The sequence below is a fragment of the Bubalus kerabau genome, chromosome 1, assembly GCF_029407905.1.
Source record: "Bubalus kerabau isolate K-KA32 ecotype Philippines breed swamp buffalo chromosome 1, PCC_UOA_SB_1v2, whole genome shotgun sequence".
Classification (NCBI taxonomy): Eukaryota; Metazoa; Chordata; class Mammalia; order Artiodactyla; family Bovidae; genus Bubalus; species Bubalus kerabau.
The window spans coordinates 179,897,635-179,924,509 of NC_073624.1; the positions used below are offsets into that span (position 1 = coordinate 179,897,635).

Genomic DNA, 26,875 nt, shown 5'->3' on the forward strand with positions numbered 1-26,875 from the left:
AGGGGAAAAAAGACAGCAGGTACAAGGTGGGAGCTTCATCCCAGCAGGGACCGCTGGGCAATAACTGGGACAAGGATCTCAGAGTCATCTCACCTGAGAGGTGAGGGAGCTGGGACATGTGTACACCAAGTTCAAGGTTTTGGTTGAGGGTTGTTCCAGGAAGCATTTTCCCCCTGACACTTCTCACCTGCCATCTGCCAAATAAGGAGGACTCCAGTGGCAGCTGCTGGCCATCGGAAGTCACTGAAAATGTGAGGACCAAGGATGTAAGCTGGACGTGACCACATCTGCTACACACAGGATTCTATCCTTGGGGTTTCCCTGGTGGCTCAGTGGTAGAGAATCTCCCCACTGATGCAGGAGATGTAGGCTCCATCCCTGGTCCTCGAAGATCCCACAAGCCCTGGAGCAGCTAAGCCTGTGCTCTAGATCCAGGGAGCTGAAACTGCTGAGCCCATGTGCCACAACTACTTAAGCCTGAGCCCCCTAAAGTCCATGCTCCACAACAAGAAAAACCACCACGAGAAAAGCACACAACAGTTAGAGAGTAAGCCCCGCTCCCTGCAACTAGAGAAGAGCCCTCACAGCAACAAAGATCCAGCACAGCCAAATAAATAAATATCTAAATTAAAAAAAATTTTTTTAAGATTCTACCCTTGACCCAAGAGAAGTTCTTAGAATCTGGCAGAAGTTCACAAACCACCTAAATGTAAATGTGTTGTTTGCATGAGCATTTTTTCTTCCCCATCTCTAGTAACAATAACTCCTTCTTTTCCATGATTTGAGCGGAAAACCTTGGAGTCATTCTTTACCCTGCTCTTTCTCTCACACCGAGCATGCAGTTCATCAGCCAATCCCACTAGCTGTATCTTCAAGATGTAGAGTTCTTCCTGCCTTTGCCATTAGCTCCCAGGTCCCCATCACCCCTCACCCGCATTATTGTAACAGCCCCAGGAGAGCCACAGAGGACCATCAACAGAGCCAGAGCCCAGTTCCTTTTCTTCTACCCCAATCCAGGATGTCTGTTCTACCACATCACATTGTTCCTTTCCTAGAACTGCAGTCTGAGGCAAGAGTTACAAGGTTAGAGTTTTCAGGGATAATTCAGGTTTGTAGATAGCCCTTTGAAAGGCAGAAAGTGATATAGAAAAAAATCAACCATGCAAGGCACATCGCTTTGCCAACAAAGGTCCGTCTAGTCAAAGCTATAGTTTTTCCAGTAGTCATGTATGGATGTGAGAGTTGGACCATAAAGAAAGCTGAGCACTGAAAAATTGATGCTTTCGAACTATGGTGCTAGAGAAGACTCATGAGAGTCTCTTTGACTACATGGAGATCATACCAGTCAATCCTAAAAGAAATCAACCCTGGATATTCATTGGAAGGACTGACGCTGAAGCTGAAGCTCCAATACTTTGGCCACCTGATTCGAAGATCTGACTCACTGGAAAAGACCCTGATGCTGGGAAAGATTGAAGGCGGGAGGAGAAGGAGACAACAGAGGATGAGACGGTTAGATGGCATCACAGACTCAATGAACATGAATTTGATCAAACTCTGGGACATAGTTGAAGGACAGAAAGCCTGGCATGCTGCAGTATATGGGGTTGTAAAGAGTCGGACATGACTGAGTGACTGAACAACAAGAAACGCAGAATCCAAATCCCAGCTCTGCTCCTTATCCACTAAATGATGATTGACAAGCCATGAGGCCCCTCTGAGCCTCAGCTTTCCCTGCTATAAAATAGGGCTGGTGATTTTTCCAAACTCAAAGAACCATCATGAAGATTAAATGAAAGCTACTCCATCTATCTAGTGCACAATATATGCTTGATAAATCATGGCTTTTTTATGGCTGGTTTGCATTTTTGTGTGGCAGAAACCAACACAATACTATGAAGCAATCTGCCTCCAATTAAAACCTATGGCTTATTCATGTTGATGTTTGACAGAAAACAACAAAATTCTGTAAAGCAATTATCCTTCAATTTTAAAATAAATAATTTTGTTTTAATTGTGGCTTTTTTTTAACCACCAAGAATGCCCAACCTTTGGTCCTCTGGACCCAAAGTGTTAAAGAAGACCTCCTTCATGTTTTCCTCACTACCTGAAATTGGACAATGGTGAGAGATGCAGAAGGGAGATAGTTCCACTGTGAACCACTCCCCCACAGTGTGACTCAGAAAAGTGACCACAGCCCCCTTGCTTCCCCATTTCTCAACACACGTTTTGGAAGAAACTGGAACTTCCTCTTCTGAGATGGGCGAACTTTCCCTGACCCCAGGTAAACAGTTGCTTGGGCCGATGGTCCCCAGGGTGGAGAGCTTAGAACAGGATGCCCACCCACTCTGAAGTCTCTGGGCTGTTGTTGTTGTTCAGTCGCTAAGGTGTGTCTGACTCTTTACAACCCCATGGACTGCAGCACGCCAGGCTTCCCTGTCCTCCACTGTCTCCTGGAGTTCAAGTTCACGTCCACTGAGTTGGTGATGCTATCTAACCATCTCATCCTCTCCCGCCCTCTTTTCCTTTTGTCTTCAGTCTTTCCCCACATCGGGGTCTTTTCCAATAAGTCACTTTTCGTATCAGGTGGCCAAAGTATTGGAGCTTCAGCTTCAGCAACAGTCCTTCCAATGAATATTCAGGGTTGATTTCCTTTAGGATTGACTGGTTTGATCTCCTTGTAGTCCAAGGGACTCAAGAGTCTTCTCCAGCATCACAGTTCGAAAGTATCAATTCTTTGGCCCTCAGCCTTTTTAATGGTCCAACTCTAAGGGCTGTGTAGAGCATTAATTTTGATACTGATGAGCTAGGGGCAGGTGTGGAAATGGGAGGAGACAAGTACAGAGGGAATAGGAAGTGAAGTGAATGCCAATCCCCTACCCACTACTTCCCCTGCTCAGAATCTGCTTGCCTTAATCACTTGCTCTGAGTCATAACAGGAATGATTGTACTAACTCAGGGCACTTGTTGATCAATACATTGATTGGTTTATACCCACCCCGATGCAGGGACTATCTGAAGAAACTGATGTATTGAGCTGTGCTCAGCTGGGGGTAGTACCAGCTCTCTGGTGGAGGGGGGCTGATTGCCACAGTGACTAGGAGGGGCACCTCTGGAATTTAATAGGTTTCACAGGCTGAATTGGGTCACTCCAAATTCACTTGTTAAAGTCCCAACCCCCGACACGTCAGAATGTTAAGACATTGGAGATAGTGTTCAAAGAGATAATCAAATTAAAGGAAGTCATCAGGGTGTGTTCTAATCCAGTATGACTGGGGTCCTTAAAGGAAGAAGAGATTATGACACAGAATTTATAAAGGGAAGACCTCCTGAAGACATAGAAGACAGCCACAGACCAGCCATGGAGAGAGGGCTCACCAGAAATCAACCATGCCAACACCTTGATCTCAGACTTCCAGGCTCCACAACTGTGGAACTTCCCTTGTGGTCCAGTGGTTAAGAATCCACCTTCCAATGCAGGAGACTCGGGTTCAATCCCTGGTCAGGGAACTAAGATCCCACATGCCTCTGGGCTACTAAGTCTGACTGAGCCTGCACACTCTAGAGCTAGTACATTGCAACGAGAGATGCCCACACTCAGCAACGAAGACCCAGTGCAGCCAAAGATTTTTAAAAATAAAATACATTTCTGTTGTTTAAGTCAGTTGATGACACTTTTTATGACAGTCCCAGCAAACTGACACAGTAGGCAAGGACCACACAATGAACTGATATTTTGAAAAGATCTAACACTGCAAGAGGGCTTCCCTGGTGACTCAGTGGGAAAGAATCCACCTGCCAATGCAGGAGATTCGGGTTCAATCCCTGGATTGGGAATATCCCCTGGAGAAGGAAATGGCAACCCACTCCAGTATTCTTGCCTGGGAAATCCCATGGACAGAGGAGTCTGGTGGCCTACAATCCATAGGGTCACAAAGAGTCAGAGATGACTTAGCAACTACACAACAACATTGCAAGAGCTATTGGAGACAGTAGCATGGAAACATATATATTCCCATATGTAAAATATGCCAGCGGGAATTTGCTGTATGATGCTGGTGCTCTGGGACACCAGGGGTGGGATGAGGTAGGAGGTGGGAGGGAGGGCCATGAAGGAGGGGAAATATATATGCCTATGGCTGATTCATGTTGATATATGGCAGAAACCAACACAATATTATAAAGCAATTATCCTTCAATTAAAAATAAATAATTTTTTTAAGAGATAATAGTCCAAGAAGATCCATCCATAGTAAAATGAATTACTACATCAAAGAGCTTCACAAACCACCTAAAGGCACAAGAGGGTAGGAAGATGTCTCCATTATTGTCCTGAGGATCTCACAAAGTCATGGCCTGGCCTGGGTGAGGAATTTTGACTTTCAGCTGGTCTGCCTTTCTAGAAGTTCCACAGCTCAAGTCTTGGCAGAAGTCTGATTCCACCAACTAGGTTGGGCAAACCTCATCCAGGACATGGAAACAGCTGCATGTCAGGAATTATTGCCCTTATGCTTCCCAGAGGGAAATGGTAAACCAGTCCAGTACTCTTGCCTGGAGAATCCCATGGACAGGGTATTCTGGTGGGCTACAGTCCATGGGGTTGCAGAGTAAGACACGACTGAGCATTGAGCATGGCATGGCTTCCCAGAAGTTGGTTCACATCAGGTAGACAGCAAAGGGTCCGAGTCCCATCACATTATGATCATGGTCCAAAGGAGCCATAGTGCTTTCAGTCCCAGCACAAATAATGTCAGATCTGGAGCTCCTGAAGTCCATATGGTTTCCTAAGAGCCATGATCAGGGACCCAGTGAGTTCCCTCCAGATCCCAGAACTGGGAGACCATTACTAAGACCTGGTGTCCCTCCTGCTCATCTACTCTGGACTGAGTTGTGTCCCACCAACCCCGCCCCCCCCCCAAAAAAAAACTTCCATGTTAAATCCCAAACCCCAATTAGGCCCTATTAGGATGTAGGGCCTTAGGGGTGATTAGGTCTTGGGGTGGGTGGAGCCTTCATGAAAGGGATTAGTGTCTTTATAAAAGGGACCTCAATATGATATGACAGCCCTTGTATGCAGAATCTAATAAGAAATGATGCAAATGAACTTACAGAACAGGAAGAGACTCACAGACTTAGAGAATGACCTTAAGGCTGCCCGGGGGGAAGGATGCAGGGGAGGGAGAGTTAGGGAGTTTGGGATGGACGTGTACACTCTGCTCTATTTAAAATGGATAACCAACAAGGACCTACTGTAGAGCACAGGGAACTCTGCTCAATGTTATGTGGCAGCCTGGATGGGAGGGGAGTTTGGGGGAGAATGGATACAAGTGTCTGTGTGGCTGAGTCCCTTCACTGTTCACCTGAAACTATCACAGCATTGTTAATCGGCTATACCCCAATACAAAATAAAAAGTCTTTAAAAAATAAAAATGGACCCCAGAGAGTTCTCACCCCTCCCAGCATGTGAGGACACAGTGAGAAGATGACATCTGTGAGCCAGGAAACAGGTCATCACTAAACACTGTATCTCCCTGAGCCTTGATCCTGGGCTTGTCAGCTTCCAAAACTTTGAGAAAAAAAAATGTCTGTTATGTATAAGCCATCCAGTGTACAATATTTTGTAACAGCAGCCTGAACAGACTAACACAATGCAACTGAACACGCCCCCAAGTCCTCACCCCAGAAATGATCTGACTCGCACCCCAGAGACCTTGCTGCGTCCAGGCTGCTGGTTCCACCTTGGGTGCTGTCAGTTCCCACTGTTCACATCAGAAGGGCAGGAGGTTCTCACCTCCAAGAGCCGAGGGGCATGGTGTACGGATGGACCTCCACCCAGCCTCAACTCTGGGGTTCAACAGGAACATTTCCGCTCACAAATCCAATACGTAGTTTTGTCGCAGGAGAGGTCATTCCAGGTGCCACCTTTGTTCATGCTGGCACAGTTCTCATTATTATAGAGGTTGTTGGGCTCCTGTGGGTCCCAAAAGCTGGATAAAGGAGAAAGTGGATATAGGGTGAGGTGAATAAATGGAGCACAGCGGATTTTTCAAGGCAGTGAAACTGCAGTTCTATACAATACTGTGATGGTAGATACATGACATCATGAGTTTGTCAAAACCCATAGAATTTTGGGAAGGTCCAATGGTTCAGCAGGTAAAGAATCCACCTGCAGTGCAGGAGCTGCAGGAGACATGGGTTCGATCCCTGAGTCAGGAAAATCCCTTGGAGGAGGTACGGGCAACCCACTCCAGTATTCTTGCCTGAAAAATGCCATGGACAGAGGAGACTGGTGGGCTACAGTCCAGAGGGTTCCAAAGAGTCAGACACTACTAAGCAAGCATAGAATTTTACAGCACTAAGTGTGAACCTTAATCTGACCTATGGACTTAGGTTCATAATAATGTGTCTATATTGGTTCATCAATTGTAACAAAACTATGCTAATGCAAGATGTTAATAATGGGGGGAAAATGTGTGCAGGAGAAAAGGGATGTGGGAAACAGCGCTCTGCACCTTCTGCTCAATTTTTCTAAATAACGCACTACTCAGCCATAAAAAGAATGAAATTTTGCCATTTGCAACCACACGGGTGGACTTGGAGGATATTATGCTAAGTGAAGTAAGTCAGAGAAAGACAAATACTATACAATATCACTTACATGTGGAATCTAAAAAATACAACAAAATAGGGACTTCCCTCCTGGTCCAGTGGATAAGACTGTGCCTCCCAATGGCAAGGGGTGCAGGTTTGATCCCTGGTCAGGGACTAAGATCCCACATGCCTCTTAGCCAAAAAACCAAAACATAAAAAAACAGAAACAATACTAAAAAATACTACAAAATAGTGACTACAGCAACAAAGAGGCAGACTCACAGATGTAGAGAACAAACTAGCGGTTACCAGTGGGGAGAGGAAAGGAGAGAGGGGCGACATAGGGTTAGGGGAGAAAGTGGTGGAAAGTATTAAGTATAAAATAAGGTACAAGGTCCTTGTTGGTAGCACAGGGAACCCTCCTCAATATTCTGTAATAATCTAAATGAGAAAAGAATTTAAAAAAGAATAGGTATACTTATATGTATAACTGAACCACTTTGTGATACACCTGGAAAGCAAATGTAAAGCAACTATACTCCAATATAAAATAAAAGTTATTGGGGACTTCCCTGGCAGTCCAGTGGTTAAGAATTCACCTTCCAATTCAGGGAGTGTGGGTTCGATCCCTGGTCAGGAAGCTAAGAGGCCACATGCCTCAGTGGCCAAAACACAAAACAGAAGCAATATTGTAACAAGTTCAATAAAGACTTCAAAAATGATCCACACCAAAAAAAATCATTAAAATTAAATAAAAATTACTTTTTAAAAGTAAACAATTTTTAAAATAATAAAATTTAAAAATAAGCTTTAAGGATATATTGTACAACATAGGGAATATATCCAATATTTTATAACTTTAAATGAAGTATAACTTTAATAATTGCAAATCACTATGTTGTACACCTGTGACATATAATACTGTTTATCAACTATACTTCAACTTAAAAATAATGATAAAAGGAAAAATAAAGTCTATTAATTTAAAAAAAAATACCAGAAAAAAGAACAAGAAAAGCCTTCATGGCTCAGGGCTCTTTCTTCCACCCGAATCATTCCTTCAGCCTTTCAGAATTACATGAAAATGTTGTGTTGTCCCCGTCACCCCAGCAGCTTGTCTGTGCTAACCCCATGTCCCTGTTCACCAGGAATTCTCCAGGTTCCTGAATCAGTTTCCTGCATCTGGTCAGTTTCTGTTCTCTTCCAAAGAACACTTTTGTTAAACCACATCCCTCTCAACCTTCCAAGTGATGTAGTGTTTTAGGTCATGTTCCCTTTTTTTTTTAATTGGGGTATGATTGCTTTACAGTGCTGTGTTGTTTCTGCTGTACAGTGAAGTCAACCAGTTATATGTATACATATATCCCCTCCCTCTTGGACCTTCCTCCCACCCTATCCCCCGTCCCACTCGTTCAGGTCATCAGAGGGCACACAGCAGAGCTTCCTGTGCTTTATAGCAAGTTCCCACTAGCTATCTGTTTTACACGTGCCAGTGTATACATGTCATTTGTCTGGTTTGTTTTGTTCTGCTTTTATCTCACAATTTGTTCCACCCTCCCCTTCCCCTCAACCACCACTGTGTCCACAGAGCCAGATTTGGCAATTCAGGTGCATGGGATTTATTAAAGGGTGTTCTCAGGAGAGGGGGATGGAAAGAAGAAGGATGAGGCAGGGGATAGAAGTGAGCAAGGATATGGGTTTAGCCTGGTCTAGACTCAGCCTGAACCCACAGGGAGCTCTGGAATTTAAATAGCACAACAGAGTTTTTCCAACTTGAAACAAGGGGTCCAGGCAGCTCTTAGCCTGTCATTGTCTGTGGCATGACTTCAGTGGGAGTGGAGTAACCTCCTAGCTGAACAGGCTTCCATTCAGCTGAGGTCACCTCTCTGGAGAAAGCGTAACTGTGAGCCTTTAGCAGCCAATGCCCCCTGCTGGGGGGTGCCTGCACCAGCCCCCAAAAGGGATCTGAGCTGAGGACCTGCAGTGACACACCATCCCATGCCATCTCTATTTACAGAATTCTACCTCCCTCCAGGAATCTTCAATAAAAAAATAAAACCCGCAGACAAAACACTAATATCTCTAATATATAAAGAGTTCCCCAAAATCAATAAGAAAAAGACCAAAACTCCAATATAAAAAACACACAAAAACCTTTCCATGTGCTGCAAGGAAAGATCCCATGTGCCACAACTAAGACTCAACACAGACCAATAAATAAATATTTATTTAAAATACACAAAAGATATGAATAGATAATTCACAGAAAAGTTAATACATATGGCTATCAAACATATGAAAAGACACTCAACCTCAAGCATAACAGAAATGCAAATTAATACTACATTGGCCTCTCAGTACCCTGTAATGACCAATATGGGAAAAGAATCTTAAAAAGAGTGAATATACGTAAATGTATAACTGATTCACTTTGCTGTACAGCAGAAACTAACACAACATTGTAAATCAACTATACTCCAATAAAAATTAATTTAAAAAAATACTACATTAGTATTCCATTTTTCACCTATGATTAAAACAACAAAATTCCAAAAGTTTGATGAGCGTTTGGGAAAAAAAAAATGTAAGTCAAGCTGGTGAGAGAATAAATTGGTATAATCATATGGGGGACAATTTGTTAATATTTACTTAAAATACAAATACAGACATGGCTGTATTTGTATTTTAAATAAATACAAATTTAATACATACAGTATAAATAAATACAAATTTTCCCTGGTGGCTCAGTGGTAAAGAATCTGCTTGCCAGTGAAGGACACATGGGTTCGGTCCCTGGTCTAGAAAGATCCCACATGTTGGGGAGCAGCTAAGCCTGTGCACCACGCCTACTGAGCCTGTGTTCTAGAGTCCAGGAGCCGCAACTACTGAAGCCCTCACCCCCAGAGCCTGTGCTCCGAAACGAAAGAAGCCAGCACAATAAGAAGCTGGTGGACTGCAGCTAGAGAATAGCCCCCACTTGCCACAACTAGAGAAATCCCGCAGGCAGCAACAAAGATCCAGCACAGCCAAAAATTAATTTGTTAATCAATTAAATTATTTTAATAAATAAAATTAAGTACAAATACATATTCTCCTTAAGAAGATAGAGCATGGTGGCTGACAGCATGGACTCTGAAGCCCGGGTGTATGGCACTACCACCTGCCAGGTGTCTGACCTTGGGACGATCACGTAACCTGTCTGTGCCTCTGTCTCCATGTCTTTAAATGGAGAGGATAACAGTACTTTCCTTATAGAATTACTAAGAAAATTAAATAAATCAGTTAATACAAAGAATGCTTCCCCAAATGAGATCCTGCTCATTCTTTTGGCAAATCAAAAATCTTCCTCTTGGGACTTCTCCAGTGGTCAAGACTCTGAGCTTCCACGGCAGGGAGCACGGGTTTGGTCCTTGGCCGGGGAACTAAGACTCCAAATGCCATGTGGCATAGCCAAAAATAAATAAATAAAAGATCTTTAAAATAAAATTAAAAAGCATGCATCTTTAAAAAAAAAAAATCTTCCTCTTCCTCTCGCCCTATAGCCATGGCATCTTTTCTCTCTTTTTTTCCCCTCAACCATTGGTCTGGGGACTCGATATGTTTGAGCAGTTGTGCTAAAAGGCTGAGATGTTTTAAGGAGGAAAAAAATGTTCAGGCACCAGAAACCCTATCAGAAAAAAAGCACCCTTGTGCTTCCCTTGTCCAGCTCTGCCTGGGATGTGTGTGTGTGTGTGTGTGTGTGTGTGTGTGTGATTGCTTTTGTTTACTGTTTTAATTTTTTAATTTATTTTTAATTGGAAGATAATTGCTTTACAATATTGTGTTGGTCTCTGCCATATATCAGCATGAATAAGCCACAGGCATACATATGTCCCCTCCCTCTTGAACCTCCCTCCCACCTCCCGCCCCATCCCACTCCTCTAGGTTGTCACAGGGCACCAGGTCTGAGTTCCCTGAGTCACAGAGCAAATTCCCACTGGCTAGCTATCTTACATACGGTAATGTATATGTTTCTACTCTGATCTCTCAGTTCAACCCACCCTCTCCATCCCCCACTGCCTCTTCAAGTCTGTTCGCTATGTCTGCATCTCCATTGCCGCCCTGCAGATAGGTTCATCAGTTCCATCTCTCTAGATTCCATATATATGCATTGATACATGAAATTTGGTTTTCTCTTTCTGACTTACTTCACTCAGTATAACAGACTCTAGGTTCGTCCACCTCATTAGGACTGGCTCAGATGTGTCCTTTCTTATGGCTGAGTAATATTCCACTGTGTATATGTACCACAATTTTTATTGAGTGTAGTTGCTTTACAATGTTGTGTTAGTTTCTGCTGTACAGCAAAGTAAATCAGCTATACATATACATATACCCCCCTTTTTTGGATTTCTTTCCCATGAGGTCACCACAGAGCACTGAGTTTCCTGTACTATGAAGTAGGTTCTCATTAGTTATCGATGTTATACATAATATCAATCCCAATCTCCCAGTTCATCCCACGACCCCTTTCCCCCTTGGTATCCGTACATTTGTTCTCTACATTTGTGTCTCTATTTCTGCTCTGTAAATAAGATCATCTATATTCATTTTTTCAGATTCCACATAAATGCGTTAACATATGAATTTGTTTTTCTCTTTCTGACTTACTTCACTCTGTATGACAGTCTCTAGGTCCGTTCACATCTCTACAAATGACCCAATTTCATTCCTTTTTATTCAACCTGGAATTCTAAAGAATCTGCTGGTTTGGACTTCACAAAGACCTACAAGGAAGAGAGACCCAATAAGCCCTGGATACTTGCCTCAGTGTCACGGGTGACCCATCCAGCCACCTCCAGTCCCCTTCGACATTTCTGTCATTCAGCCCCAGCCAGTACACCCGTGGAGATCCGTGAGCCTTGGCCACAAAGTCCTGCAAGTACAAATATCATTCAGCCGTCAGTTCTTCTACATATACCCTGCTTGTCTCACATATATTCAGGGCTTGTGAATGCCACCCCAGTACCCATCCCAAATCTCCATGGCATACAGAACAAGATCAAAACCTTCCTCCCACTTGAGCACCTGCAGTGGGAATAGTCATGCTGCTTTCTCGAAAAACCTATGAGCCACTCTGTGCCTCAGTTTCCACCTCTGTAAAATGGGATAATAGTAGCTACCTCCTTATAGAGTTATTGAGAGGATTGAATGGATTAATATGCATAAAGAATTCAAAACAGTGTCTGACATGCTGCAAGTCCTGTGACATCCTATTTCATGGGAGTATAGAATATGTTCGATGTTGTGTTAGTTTCTCCTGTACAACAAAGTGAATCAACTATATGTATACATATATCCCTTCCCTCTTGAGCCTCCCTCCCACCACCTCCATCCCACCCTTCACAGAGCAGTGAGCTGAGCCCCCTGGGCTCCCTGTGCTGTACAGCAGCTTCCCACTAGCTAGCTATTTTACACACGGGGGTGTATATATGTCAATGCTACGTTCTCAGTTCATCGCACCCTCTCCTCCCCACCCTGTGACCACAAGTCCATTCTCTATGTCTCCATCTCTGTTCTTGCCCTGCAAATAGGTTTGTCACTACTATTTTTCTGTATTCCATACAGTACTGCAACATCTTAACATTTAACGTATAATTTAAGGAACAATTCTAACAATAATAACTGATATCTTGGATTTCCTGGTACTTTCACACTCCCAACCCCTGCAGTCCTAAGCGACATCCAGGCAGAAAAGGAATTCATTGCTTCAGAAAAAGAACGTGGGGGAGGGGAGAAATAGGAGATTCCCAGCTTTGGATTTCATAAGCCCAGGCCTTTGGGAAGAAAGAAAGGACTTGGATCAAAGATGAGAAGAAAACATCATGATTTAAAGCAACTCCTGGAGTTCCTGATGGTACAGTGGATAAGAACCCACCTGACAACATAAGGGACACAGTTCGATCCCTGATCCAGGAAGGCCCCATCTGCCGCAGAGCAGCTAAAGCCCGTGTGCCACAACTACTGAGCCTGCATGCTGCAACTACAGAAACCCATGCACACAGAGCCCGTGCTCCACAACAAGAGAAGCTCCCGCGATGAGAAGCCCAAACATCTCAACGAAGAGTGGCCCCTGCTCAATGGAACCAGAGAAACCCCACATGCTGCCATTTGCAGCAACGTGGATGGACCTAGAGAGTGCCATACTGAGTGAAGTCAGACAGAAAAGGAGCAAGATCGTATGACATCTCTTATACATGGAATCTGGAAAGAAATGACACAACTGAACTTATAAAACAAGAGACGCACAGACTTAGAAAAGGAACTCATGGTTGCCAAAGGGAAGTGACAGTTCAGGAGTTTGGGAAGGTGATGTACACCCTGCTATATTTAAAGTGGATAATCAACAAGGACCTATTGTATAGCACAGGGACCTCTACTCGATGTCATGTGCCAGCCTGGATGGAAGAGGGGTTTGGGGGAGAAGGGACACATGTATACGTATGGCTGAGTCCTCTCACTGTTCCTTGCACCTGAAATTATCATGCCATTGCTAATTGGTTATACCCCAATACAAAATAAAAAATTTAAAGTTTGAAATAAATCAATAAATTTTTTGAAGAGAACCAACATAGCCAAAAATAAATAAATAAAAATTGAAAAATAAAGCAATCCTCTCCAGGTAAACTGATCTATGGTAAGGAAACCAGATGTGTAGTTTCCTGGGGTGGGCGGGGGTGACTGGAAGATGGCATGAGAGAACTCCCTGGGCTGTGGAAACATTCTAAATCTTGGCTGGGTTGACAGTTACACAGATGCCTACATATGCCAAAACTCAGTGAATGTACACTTAAGATCTGTGCATTTTACTCCATGCAAATCATATCTCACTCACTCAATCTTATTCAAGACCAAGATTTCCTAAAAGGTAAAGACAAAAGATGGCAATGGGAAAGAAGCTATGGAGATGTAGACGTGGTGGGTGCCAGGAAGAGGGCTCTGCATTTCATTCTCTGGTAAAGCCCGAGGAGATAGCCAAAACCCCAGATGGATATGAAAACTCTAAAAAGTAGAGGGACTCTGGACCTTGTTTCTTGGGTAAAACCCCAGAGAAGTATCAGGAAATCAGAAAGAGCAAAGTGCTGCTCAGCCCATCAAATCATCATAGTGTCCTGAAGCTGAAACTCCAATACTTTGGCCACCTGATGTGAAGAGCCAGCTCGTTGAAAAAGACCCTTATGCTGGGACGGATTGAGGGCAAGGGGAGAAGGGGGCAGCAGAGGACGAGATGGTTGGATGGCATCACCGACTCAATGGACATGAGTTTGAGTAAACTCCGGGAGGTAGTGGAGGACAGAGGAGCCTGGCGTGCTGCAGTCCATGAGGTCACAAAGAGTTGGACGTGACTTAATGACAAGATAACAATGACACCTAGCACATAGGAGGTGTTCAAAAAATGTTGATTGAAATAACAAGTTAATAAGTGAGCTACACAAGCTTCCCAGGTGGCTCAGCAGTAAAGAATCCACCTGCAAATGCAGGAAACACAGATTCAATCCCTAAGTCAAGAAGATACCCTGGAAAAGGAAATGGCAACTCTCTCCAGTATTCTTGCCTGGAAAATCCCATAGACAAAGGAACCTGGTGGGCTACAATCCATGGGGTCACAAAAGAGTCAGACATGACTTAATGACTAAAAAAGTGAGCTACACACTTTGCACAGGTTATCTCATTTGATCTTCATGGTAACTCACTGAAGCAAGGATTGTTAACCCCATTTTACAGATGGGAAAATTGAGGCACAGAGCAGTTAAGTAATTTGTCCAGGATCATTCACCCAATGGATGTCCCAGTGGATACCAGCTTGGAACAAAGATATTGAGGACCAGATATGCACTCCCCTCCACCTTGACCCCATATAAGCCATCCCTATTCAGAAGAAAAACAGATAATCCCAACTGATTGAGATGAAATCTCCACCACCTTGGTATAATAGGAGCGCAAAGAGGAAGGAAATGAGTTATTTAAAGCAAAGTTATATTTCTTAACTATCTGAGTTTAGCTGTTGTTTAGTTGGAATATGACTTACACCTGCCCCATTCACATCATCTAATCTAATCTCCAAAAAAAAAAAAAAAACCTGTATTAATTACTCAATACAAATGATGCTATGAAACAGAAGGAATTTTTTTAAAACAGAGAAGATAAAGAGGGAAAAAATAAGATGGTAGCCTAAATCTAACCAAATCAATAATTACATTAAATTTAAATGATCTTTTGCTGGGTCATATGGCAGTTTTCCCTTTTTTCTTTTTTTTTAATATTTACTATTTTTATTTATTTATTTGGCTGTGCCAGATCGCAGTTGTGGCATGTGGGAATCTCCAGTTGCAGCATGCGGGATTCAGTTCCAAGACCAGGGCTTGAACCCAGGCCCGCTCCATTGATAGCATGGAGGCTTAGCCACTGTACCACCAGGAAAGTGAAAGTCGCTCAAGTCATGTCTGACTCTTTGTGACCCCATGGACTATACAGTCCATGGAATTCTGCAGGCCAGAATACTGGAGTGGGTAACCTTTCCCTTCTCCAGGGGATCTTCCCAACCCAGAGATCAAATCCAGGTCTCCCTCTTTGCAGTCAGATTCTTTACCAGCTGAGCCACCCGGGAAGCCCAAGAATACTGGAGTGGATAGAAGTTCCCATATGGTAGTTTTATTCCTAGCTTTTTAAGGAATTGCCATGCGTGTGAATGCTCAGGCGTGTCCAACTCTTTGCAACCCCATGGACTGTAGCCTTCCAGGCTCCTCTGTCCATGGGATTTCCCAGGCAAGAATACTGGAGCAGGTTACCGTTTCCTACTCCAGGGGATCTTCCCGACCCAGGGATCAAACCTGCATCTCCTATGCCTCCTGCATTGGCAGGCAGATTTTTTTTTTTTTTTTAACCACTGAGCCACCTGGGAATTGCCATACTATTCTCCATAGTGGTTGTATCAGTTTACACTTGCATCAACATTGTAGATAAATGGATAAAGACAATGTAGTACATATGTACAATAGAATATGACTCAGCCATAAAAAGAATGAATTTGAGTCAGTTGCAGTGAGGTGGATGAACAAAGAGTGAAGTAAGTCAGAAAGAGAAAAATAAATATCGTATATTAATGCATATATATGGACTCTAGAAAAATGGTACTGATGAGCCTATTTGCAAGGAAGGAATGGAGACATAAATGTAGAGAATGGACTGTGGACACAGCTGGGGAGCAGAGGGTAGGACAAACGGAGAAAGTAGCATTTTCATATATACACTATCGCATGTAAGACAGTTAGTGAGAAGTTGCTGTGTAACACAGGGAGTCCAACCTAGAGCTCTGTGACAACCGAGAGGGGTAGGATGGGAAGGGGGAGCAAGGCCCAAGAGGGAGGGATATATTCATATAGTTATGACTGATCTGGGCTGCTCTGATAGCTCAGTTGGTAAAGAATACGCCTGCAATGTGGGAGACCTGGGTTCGATCCCTACAGAACCAACACAACATTGTAAAGCAATTATCTTCTAATTAAAAAATTTTTTAAAAATTGTAAATGATCTTACAATACCAATTAAAAGCCAGAGATTCAAAGATTGAATTAAAAAAAAATAAGACCCCACTATATGCTGTCAACAAGAAATCTTAAAATAATGACATAGGTTGAAATTAAAAGGATGGGGGAAAATAAACCTGGCAAACACTAATAATCAAATAGTGCTGTGAGTTTTATGGTCAAGAACAAAACTAGCTTCCTGGGCTCCAACCCCAGCTCTGACATTTACTAGTTGTAACAAGCAAGCTGCTTGAGTGAAACAAGCCTCAGCTTTGTCCTCTGTGAAGTGCTGATAGGTAATGATATGCACAGCTTTGGTAGTATTAAGTCATTAAAGTTATCTACACTTATTTCAATTCTCCTCGTACATACACACAGATGAAACTGTCTCTTTCTATCACCTTAAAACATAAGAGTGCCCATGTGACTTTCTTTGTGAGTGCATGTAGGTAGAAATTTTGCCTCATACACTTGCACCATTGAGCTATAGGGACTGGCTGTCATTTTAACATAGCATAACCTCTCCTGACTCTCACCTAATTTATAGGTCTGTTGTTAGAATTATGTTAATGCGTGTAAAATATCTGGAATACAGCCTAGAGAATAGAAAGTGCTACCAAAGAGATAGCCATTATTATACCTCCATGTTAGAGAGGAAACTGAGGCTCAGATTAGATAAGTCAGCACAATCGAGATTTGAACTCAAGCAGTAACCTCAATACTAAAAGGTCTAGTGATTCAAAAGCAATTCCAGTTTCTTTACATTCAGGCCAGGGAAGGATGTGTAAATCCTAGGAGAGAGGCAGGCTGGCCCTGCTGGTTCTCAAGGGTGTGGAAGGGACAGCTCACCTGTTCATCAGAGTTACTGATGATGACCAAGTGAGAGTAATTCTCCTGGCAGAACTTCCGGGCTTCATCCCATGACTTGGTGCTTGGAGAGAAGTAGTAACACTTACCCTGAAAAGGGAGCCAGCCTTCAGGGCAGGTGACCCTGGTACAGTCTGGGGACAGGATAGGATTCTGTCAGAGTGGCCCCAGAACCAGAGTAATGTACATGGTATGCCATGTACAGGTGTTCAGGCTGGGCACTGCTCAACTCTAGAGGGGGTTGGGAGGGAACCACGCACATAGATTGCACTGAGAATCACTCCCAAGGATTTGTGCTCTGTACCGGCTCCACCACGCCCCCCCCCACAACTCAGGGAAGTTCCCCAAGTCCCACTTACCTAATAAGCCCCGAAGTTCCAGCACGGACTTGTTGGTGTCAGCTCTTATGCGCTCAATGTCCTTCTTCAGGCCAGCTAACCCCATCATGCCAGTCACTGTTAGCAGGAACGGGCTGAATGGTTAGAGACCCAAACCCCCATCTACCCACCTACCAATTACTGACTACAGACACACCAGACAGAGGCAAGAGTTTTGCTCCCCACCACACCCATGTTCTAGTGGGTGAAACTCAAAAAAACATGGTCAGTGCCCAAGAGGAGTCCTAGAGTTACTCAGAGGAGAGATTAATTCCTGAGGCTTGAGGGAGAGTAGAGATGGTGGACTTCCTGGAGCAGATGGGTTTTAAAGGGAAATGGTGGTTCTGTATTAGTGAGGAGGCTCAACAGTCAGGGGTCACCTTGCCACCTTGGAAGCAAAGATCCAGAGGCAAGCATGTTGGGAAAGGCTCATGCAGTAAAAGTCAAGGAGAATCTCACAGGAGCTTGAGCTCCAAGTGGGATGAAGTCTGGTATCTGGGTCCTTGAATGCCAAGCCAAAAGTTTTGCACTGGACTCTGGGCAGTGAGAAGCTGATGGTTTCTGAGTGTAAGAGTGGCTTGGTCTGAAGTGTGGGGTGAGGGAGTGTGGAATGGAGCAACTTTCAGATATCACCAATCATAGTGAAGGCCTCTTCTACAACTAATGTGTTCCCACTACTCTCAACAAATTGGCCCTCCGCCAATACTCCCCAGGGCCATCAACAGATGATGCTTCAATTAGACAAAATAGAAATATTAGATAGATAACTCAATAGGTAGGTAGATAGATGATCTATAGATGATTGATAAATAGGTAATAGATAGATGCTGCTGCTAAGTCGCTTCAGTCGTGTCCGACTCTGTGCGACCCAATGGATGGCAGCCCACCAGGCTTCCCCATCCCTGGGATTCTCCAGGCAAGAACACTGGAGTGGGTTGCCATTTCCTTCTCCAATAATCTATCTGTCGATCATCTATCTATTATCTATTTATCAATTGTCTATCATCTACCTATCTAGTTTTCTATCATCAATTATCTATTTCTTCATCATCAATAGATAGATAGATGATTGATGAAGAAATAATTGATGAGAGAAAACTAGATAAGTAGATGATAGACAATTGATAAACAGATAATAGATAGATGATTGACAGATAGATAATAGTAGACAGACAGACAGATAACATATATGTTATCCTTGACACTCTTTCCTCTCACCCACCACCATTCCCACTCACCCATCCCCAGGGTCAGTCAATTTTACCTCCTAAACCTTTCTACTCTACCTACTTCTCTTCAACCCCTTGACTTTTACAGCCACAACCCTCAGCTAAGCAACCATTCTCTCTCAACTACCCATCCTCCTCCCTTGTACTTAAATGTTGCCTCCTACTACAGGACCTCTGCACATGCCTGAGACTCTCAACTCCTTACCTAGTTAATTCCACATTTCCTGAGTCTAACAGATTCACTGCATTCCCTGCCCTCATTGGCCATAAGGTTCCTGATGAAGCAGACAGTTCATCACATAACTAACTTATGATAAATGTCACGAAACAGAAATTCAAGAGGCAAGGAGAGACCATAACAGAGTCCGAGCCTCAACTGGAGGCGTGGAAAGGCTGCCCTCGCTATGGTGAGTTAAAGAGGGCTGCAAATTCTTTGCCCTTCCCCCAAGGGGTGGCAGGATTACCTACTCTCCTTCTGAATCTAGGCTGGTCCTGTGACTAGTTCTGACCAACAGAGTGCAGTGAACCTGTGGCTGTGTAATTTCTGAAGCTGGGCCCTAACACCACCATGCTATGAGGAAGCTCAAGTTACGCATGTGGATAGAGGTGCCCCCAGGCACCAGCCATGTGAGTGAAGCTTTCTGGGACCTTCCAGCCCAGCCCAGCTACCCAATGACCCCAGCTCACCCCATAAAGAGTGGATATACCATGCTGAACTGTTCTGAATTCCTTCCTTGTAGATTTGCTGGGATTATAAGTGACAACGCTGGGAGGAAATAAAATCCATGTTTCTTTGCAACCACCCCCCAGAAAAATGACCACATTTCCAGCACTTGACAACCACAGTGACTCTTGGCCACCATACTGAGAAACAGTGGAGGTCTATATACACGCATGTACATGCACACACACACACTCTACAGGGACAGGGACTCTGTCTGTTGTGTTCACCCCTCTATGCACCTGTCCCCCACCCTGGAACCTAGCACAGTGCCTGGCAAACATGGGGTTGGGGTTGGTGATGAAGCTGGATTTGACAGTCATGTTGGTGCTCAACGTGGCTTGAAGGGATGATTGACACCACTCACCGTTCGCTCGCCATGCCATCTGCTGAAAGGTCAACATCCTCAGCTCTTCCACCACCTCCTGGTCTATGAGAAGGAGTCCAGCTTGAGGCCAGGTTGGACTACATATCCTCCCATTTGTTGTTGTTGTTCTTGTTTAGTCACTAAGTCGTGTCCGACTCTTTTGCAGCCCCATGGACTGTGGCCCCCAGGTCCTCCCATACCCCTTTCCCGGTTTCTCTGCAAGCCCCTTTCTCGCCTTACTCACACTTGATCAGGGTCACAACCAGACCGGTGCAGCCCATGAGCAGTGACACCACCACCAGCAGACACAGGCACACCATCAGTCTCTCCTGGTAACACCTAGGACCTCCGAACTTCTGACTGATCCAGGGCACTGGAGTTGCTGCGGGGTGAAGACGGGGACAGAGACACTGACGCTGGTACGTCATTGAGGAAAGGACCCTTGAACTTTTCTCCAAGAGTGGGGATGGGGTGGAGGGGGGCAAAGGATTAGGGTAGTGACTATATCATCAGGTGGGGTCAGCAAGAGAATGTCAAACACAGCAAACCCTGAAGAAGCCCGGAACATTTGTGGAATACATCCTATGGGCCCAGCATTCTGTCACACCCTTACTATCTTCTTGAATCCTCACCCTTATGACAGAGGTTTAATTGTTCCCATTTTGCAAATAAGTAAACTGAAGGCTTAGAGAGGTTGTGCATAACCTGGACCCAGTTCTTCTCTTTTTCATCCTTTTTTTTAATTGGGGTATAACTGCTTTACAACGTTGTGTTAGTTTCTGCTGTACAGTGAAGTGAATCGGCTATACACACAGATCAGTATATGTACAGTATACATCTCCCTTCTCTTGAGCACCCCCCACCCCCCATCCCCACCCCTCTAGGTCATCACAGAGCACCAGGCCGAGCTCCCTGTGCTATACAGCAGCTTCCCACTAGCTGTCTATTTTACACAGGGCGGTGTATACACAGCAATGCTATCGCTCAATTCATCCCACCCTCTCCTTCCTCCACTGTGTCCACGTATCCATCTTCTACACCTGCGTCTTTATTCCTGCCCTGTATATATCTGTACCATTTTTCTAGATTCCATGTATATGTGTTAATATGCAGTATTTGTCCTTCTCTTTCTGATTTACTTCACTCTGTATGACAGACCCTAGCTCCACCCACATCACTACAGATGACCCAGTTTCATTCCTTTTTATGGCTGAGTAATATTCCAGGATATATATGTACCACACCTGCATTATCCATTCATCTGTTGATGGACATTTAGGTTGCTTCCATGTCCTGGCTATTGTAAATAGTACCCAGCTCTTCTCTTTAACATTTAGGATGTATCGTCTTTTATGCTCCAGCAGCCCCCCACCCAAGTTGCTCTGCAGGGGCCCAAACTATGGACACTTGCATCCCCTAACTTACATGCAAACAGGAGGTAGGGCTTGAGGAGTACCTGATAGCCATCCTGGGTCCCTATGGGTCTGGTCTAGACTCAAAAAGGTGGAGCTTCAGAGAGGAAATGTTTCTCTCCAAGGGTCTTACTCCAGAGCTCACACACACTGGCCACCATGGGAGGGGAGACAGAGGCACATCCCCAAAGTACTTACTGGCTATGGGCGGCTGGGATGCAGGATATATTGGATCAGTGCCTAGGAGAAAGGCAAGAGACGTTTATTCAGAAGTTACTGAAAGACTTTGTCTTCCAAGATTAACAACCTCCCCGAAGCCCTCTGATTTGCTCTTTGGTTAGAATTGGGGAATGGAGGGGAGTTCCCTGGTGGCACAGTGGTTGAGAATCCGGCTGCCAATGCAGGGGACACGGGTTCTATCCCTGGTCTGGGAAGATCCCACATGCCTCGTGCACCACAACTACTGAGCCCATGCTCTAGAGCCCAGGAGCCACAACTATTGAGTTTGAGTGTGCCAGCTCCTGAAGCCCACGCACCCTGGAGTCCATGCTCCAGGGCAACAAGAGAAGCCCACCCTTCCCAACTAGAGAGTAGCGCCTGCTCGCCGCAACTAGAGAAAAGCCTGGGCAGCAAAAAAGACCCAGCTGAAAGACTTTGTCTTCCAAGATCAACAGCCTCCCCCCGAAGCCCTCTGATCTGTTCTCTGGTCAGAACTGGGGGCTGGAGTAAAGACTTCCAAGTCCCCCTCTAGGACATCGTAATGGGCTTACCCAGATGAGGAGTCAAGCTGGTGACAGGGGTGGCATTCAGGCCTGGAAGGGATCAGAAAGACAGCAGTCAGGCATAGCAGGATCTCAGCCAAGGGAACAGGATGCTCCCGGCCCTGGATCCTCACCCGTGTTCTTCAGGAGCTTACAGGGAAGTGGGGGTCTCTCCGATTTCTTTCCTGAGGAGGGAGGAACGGTTGCTCAGGCTCAGAGCAGGACCAAGCCAGCACTGGGTCTCTGATACCCCCAGCCCCAGCTCACCTGCCCTGGGAGGTCTTGGTGGAGCCATCCAACCTAGAGAAGAGAAGCTCAGAGTCAGGGCTGGTCCAAGGATGGGAATGGGGTGGAAGTCAGTGATGCAAACAGGAGTGAGATTGCAGTGGAGGGTTAGGGATGGGGTTGTGCATGAGAATGGCTCTGGACTTAGGGATGGGGACAGGGTTAAGATGCAGTGACCAGCGACTTCCTTTGTGGTCCTCCCAATGCAGGGGGCCCGGGTTCGATTCCTGGTCAGGAAAATAGATCCCATAAAAGAAAGAAAAAGGTGAAAGTGTTAGTTGATCAGTCGTGTCTGACTCTTGAGACCCCATGGACTGTAGCCCACCAGGCTCTTCTGTCCATGGAATTCTCCAGGCAAGAATACTGGAGTGGGTAGCCATCCCCTTCCCCAGGGGATCTTCCTGACCAAGAGATTGAACTCGAGTCTCCTACATTGAAGGCGAATTCTTTACTGTCTGAGGCACCAGGGGAACCCACAAAGATTTGGCTTGATGAAACTAAAGAAAGATCCCCTGTGCCACAATTAAGACCTGGTGGAGCCAAAAAAAAAGAAAAAGATACAATGACCAGCCATCCTGAATTACTAGGACATTCCTAATTTTAAAGCTGGAAGTCCCAGATTCCAGGAAATCTTTCATCCCTGGATAAACTGGGACAGTTGATTACTCTAAGTTAAAGACACAAGTGAGGTTGAATATGGGAATAGAGTGAGCTTAAACTTGGGGGTCTTCCTTGGTCCAACAGCTAAGACTCCATGCTCCCAATGCAGGGGCCCAAGGTTCAATCCCTGGTCCGGGAACTAGATTCTGCATGCCATAGCTAACTGTCACATGCCGGAACTAAAGATCCCATGTGCTGCAACTAAGACCTACTGCAGCCAAATAGATAAATAATTTTGTTAAGGTTAGGGGTCTTCCCTGGAGGTCCAGTGGTTGAGAATCTTCCTCCCAATGCAGGGGATACAGGTTAGATCCCTGGTCAGGGAACTGAGATCCCACATGGGGCAGCTAAGCCCACAGACTCTAGAGCCTGAGCACCACAAGGAAGAGACCCACATGCCTCAACTAAGACCCATCTTGGCCAAATAAATTAATTAAAAAATTAAAAAGGTTAGGATTGAGATGAGGGTTTGGATTGAAATGAGGATGGGGCTGAAAGAAGGCTCATGGGAGTAGGGTGATGATTCAGGATGTGGTTGGGGGGAAGAATGCAGTTGTAGCTGCATTTGGGGATCGGAGAGAAGCTGAAGCTGGTTTGTAGTTGTGTGGGGCCTGGTGACGGCTTTGGATCTGGACATAGAGATGGGACGGAACCAGGCCTGAATTTGGAGATGATGGGGTCTAAATCTGGGGAAGAGGTGACCCTGAAAACAAGGACTTCCCTGGCAGTCCATTGACTACAATTCTGCACTTCCACTGCAGGGGGTGAGGGTTCAATCCCTGGTCAGGGAACTAAGACCCCCTATGCCACGTGGCACAGCCAAAACAAATAAACGCATTTTTTAATTTAAAAAAAGACAGGTATGGGTTGGGGGGCATGGAGTTGGGCTTGGGAATCATCTTGGGACCAGGCTGGAGTTGAAGACAGACAGTAAAGAGCCAAGCCCAGGGCACCTCCCAACTCCTACTGAGCCCATGGTGCTCTGGGATCTCCCAGGCTGACTCCTCTCTGGACTCATAAGTCGGGGACATGGATCCACCTGGAATGCCAGCCGCCCCCCCCCTTAACCCCATCCAAGGACATTCAGGGGCCCTGGTGGGAGTTGGTTCAGGGAAACCTCAAAGCCTCCACTTCTTTTTTTTTTTTTTTTTTGGCTGCACCACGTAGCCTTCAGGGCTTCCCTGGTGGCTCATCAGTAAAGAATTCATCTGCCAATGCAGGAGATGCAGGTTCAATCCCTGAGTTGGGAAGATACCTTAGAGAAGGAAATGGCAACCCTCCTCAGTATTCTTGCCTGGGAAAATACATGGACAGAAGAGCCTGGCAGGCTACAGTCTCTGGGGTTGCACAGAGTCAGACACGACTGAGCAACTGAGCACACGTACGCGTAGCTTTCAGGATCTTAGTTTCCCAACCAGGAATTGAACCCAGGCCAAAGCACCAAGTCCTTACCACCAGACTGCCAGGGAATTCCTAAAGCCTCCACTTTTATATACACTTATCAGATTCATGTTGAATCCCCAGCCGGGCGTGGATCACTCAAGTCTAATTTGGGTCCTGGGTGCGAATGGAAAGAGATTGGAGAAATACTGATCCCTGCACAGCTTCTAAAACCCTGTCACTCAGGTCTCAGAGCTTTGCATACACCAGTTCTTTTGGGAGCTTCTTTCCTTAACAAACTCCTATTCACTCAAGTCTCACTCCAATGACCCTCGTCTGACCCCCAATCCTCCCACTAATGCAGGCAGAGCCCTCAATTACCCTTAGGATTTCCCCAATTTCCTACTCCCTCCCCTCTCTGACTTGCTCACCCAAGACTGTACACAGAACTGAGTGTGTGTGTGTTAGTTGCTCAGCGACCCCATGGACTGTAGCCCACCAGACTCCTCTGTCCATGGAATTCTCCAGGCAAGAATACTGGAGTGGGTTGCCATTCCCTTCTTCAGGGGATCTTCCTCGCCCAGGGATAGAACCCAGGTCTCCCGCACTGCAGGCAGATTCTTTACTCTCTGAGCCACCAGGGAGGCCCCTGTGCACAGAACTGCCTCCCCTGTCAGACTGAGAGACCCTCAAGATGGAGGCATGGACGCTCCCACCATTGCGGTGCCCAGCATGAGCAGGCTGACTGTGTGTGTCTGCTATGCCCAGCTAACTCCCCCTGGGGAGTCTGCTCCCCACCCTTCATCCCTCAGGCTGCTCATCTCTTCAGCCGGCCTCAGAGAGGTCCTCTTACCTGGCTTGGGAGGAAGGTCCTTGTAGGGTGGCGTCATGTTCTCGTAGTCATCATCATCCTCTTCCCTGGACCCTTCTAGAGGAAAGGCATGTGAGAGGCAAGCCCACCCTCTCCTCTGTCCCTCACACCCTGGTCTCCAGCCCCAAGGTGGGGACACTGCAACCTGGGTCCTGACCACCCCCGGCCCCCACTCCACGCCTGGCCAGGGCCCTACCCGGCAGGTCTCGGCACCCGGCATTAGTATACAGGGCACACATGGCTACAGCTAGCGCCAGGAGCCTGACGGAGCAGGCAGAGCCTGACAGCTTCTGCTCCTTGTGTCCCCAGCTCAGGTGTCTGGGGCTTTTCTCAGTTCCTTTTTTCTTTTTCTTTAATAGTCAAGAACATGCAAATCCATCTGGAGGGAAACACCCCTAACCACACACACACACACACACACACACACACACACTTGTATTTCCCCCCAGTTTGAATTCATGCATAGAAGTAACAATGACAACAGCCCCTGCATTTGAGTTCCCACAGAGCACCAAGCCCTGGGTGAAAAAGATGGAGAAGCTCCTTTCTTCACGGAACATCAGTTGAGACAGGAAAGACGATACACCTGTAAAGAAATACAGAAATAAGCGATACAGTTTGTTTTTTCATTTTATTTCCAGTAGTAACAAAGTATTATTTTAAAGTAAGATAAAACAGGGTAAAGGGATGGAATGGGGGCTAAAGTAGAGAGGTGATCAGGGAAGGCCTCCCGGAAGCAGTGACATTTGCAACAAGTTGTTAAAGTGATTGGTGCTAAGTACTCCCACATTCCACAGTGAAGTTCTAGGCTCCCTATTGCTACATAAGACATAACCCCCAAAACTTCATGACTGGGCTTCCCTGGTGACTCAGTGGAATCCACCTGCCAATGCAGGAGACACAGGTTCGATCCCTGGTCCAAGAAGATCCTACATGATGTGGAGCAACTAAGCCCGTGTACCACAACTACTGATCCAGCATGCCCTAGAGCCCATGCTCCGCAACAAGAGAAACCCTTGAACAGCAACTAGGGTACCCCCCATTTGCCACAACTAGAGAAAGCCCAGCACAGCAATGAAGACCCAACACAGCCAAAAATAAATAATTTTTTAAAAAAGGCAAAAAAAAAAAGAAAGAAAAAGATGTCCCCACTGAAGCCTCAGACAGACAGTGGTCCTGCTGACCCCTTGGTCTCAGCCACATGAACCAATTTTGAACTTCTGACCTCCAGAACTATAAAAGAATTCATTTTCATTGTTTTAAACCACTACATTTGTGATGATTTGTTTCAGTAGGCATAGCATATTACATACCCCAGAGGGCAAGACCCCAATTCCTCTTTTGAGGGGCTTTCCACTAAAAGTTAAAGGAAATGCAACTCAGATTGGCTTAAACAATAAGGAAACCCCGTCGGTCACATCCTTGTACATGTTAGAATATTGGGCTGGGTGGTCATAACAGAGATTCAGAACAAAAAGGTGACTTAAATGAGGTGGAATTTACTTCTCACCTCACGGTCTCAGAATAAGCAATTCACAGTCTCCGCCAGCGGAAACTCCTCACCAGCACATGCACAGGGGGATGGCCCCAGCCCTACTTGAGGTGGGAGGGCGGCAGCCGAGCGGCCCCCCTCTCCAAAGAAAGCTCACCCCAGGGGCTGGACTTTCCCGTTTCCATGATGTCACACACAGAACCTCTCCCATCTACCTGAGGTGTAGGTGGGCTGTTCCCATTCTACGGATGGGGAAATGGAGGTTCACCTGAGAAGGAAGACCCTGTCTGCCCAGC

At 45.5% G+C, this 26,875-nt stretch overlaps 1 protein-coding gene across 1 annotated transcript; it reads right to left on the reverse strand.

Annotated features, from left to right (window-relative positions):
- Positions 1-5,767: 5,767 nt before the first annotated feature.
- CLEC17A (C-type lectin domain containing 17A) lies at positions 5,768-25,326 on the reverse strand. Its single transcript, XM_055539048.1, has 12 exons — positions 25,284-25,326; positions 25,070-25,144; positions 22,159-22,191; positions 22,026-22,076; positions 21,901-21,942; positions 21,144-21,194; positions 19,963-20,100; positions 19,719-19,781; positions 17,384-17,479; positions 17,007-17,158; positions 11,397-11,506; positions 5,768-5,987 (listed from the first exon to the last, which is right to left on the reverse strand). Exons 1-12 carry the CDS (start codon positions 25,324-25,326, stop codon positions 5,852-5,854), a joined length of 990 nt encoding a protein of 329 aa, XP_055395023.1. The 3' UTR covers positions 5,768-5,851.
- Positions 25,327-26,875: the final 1,549 nt, after the last annotated feature.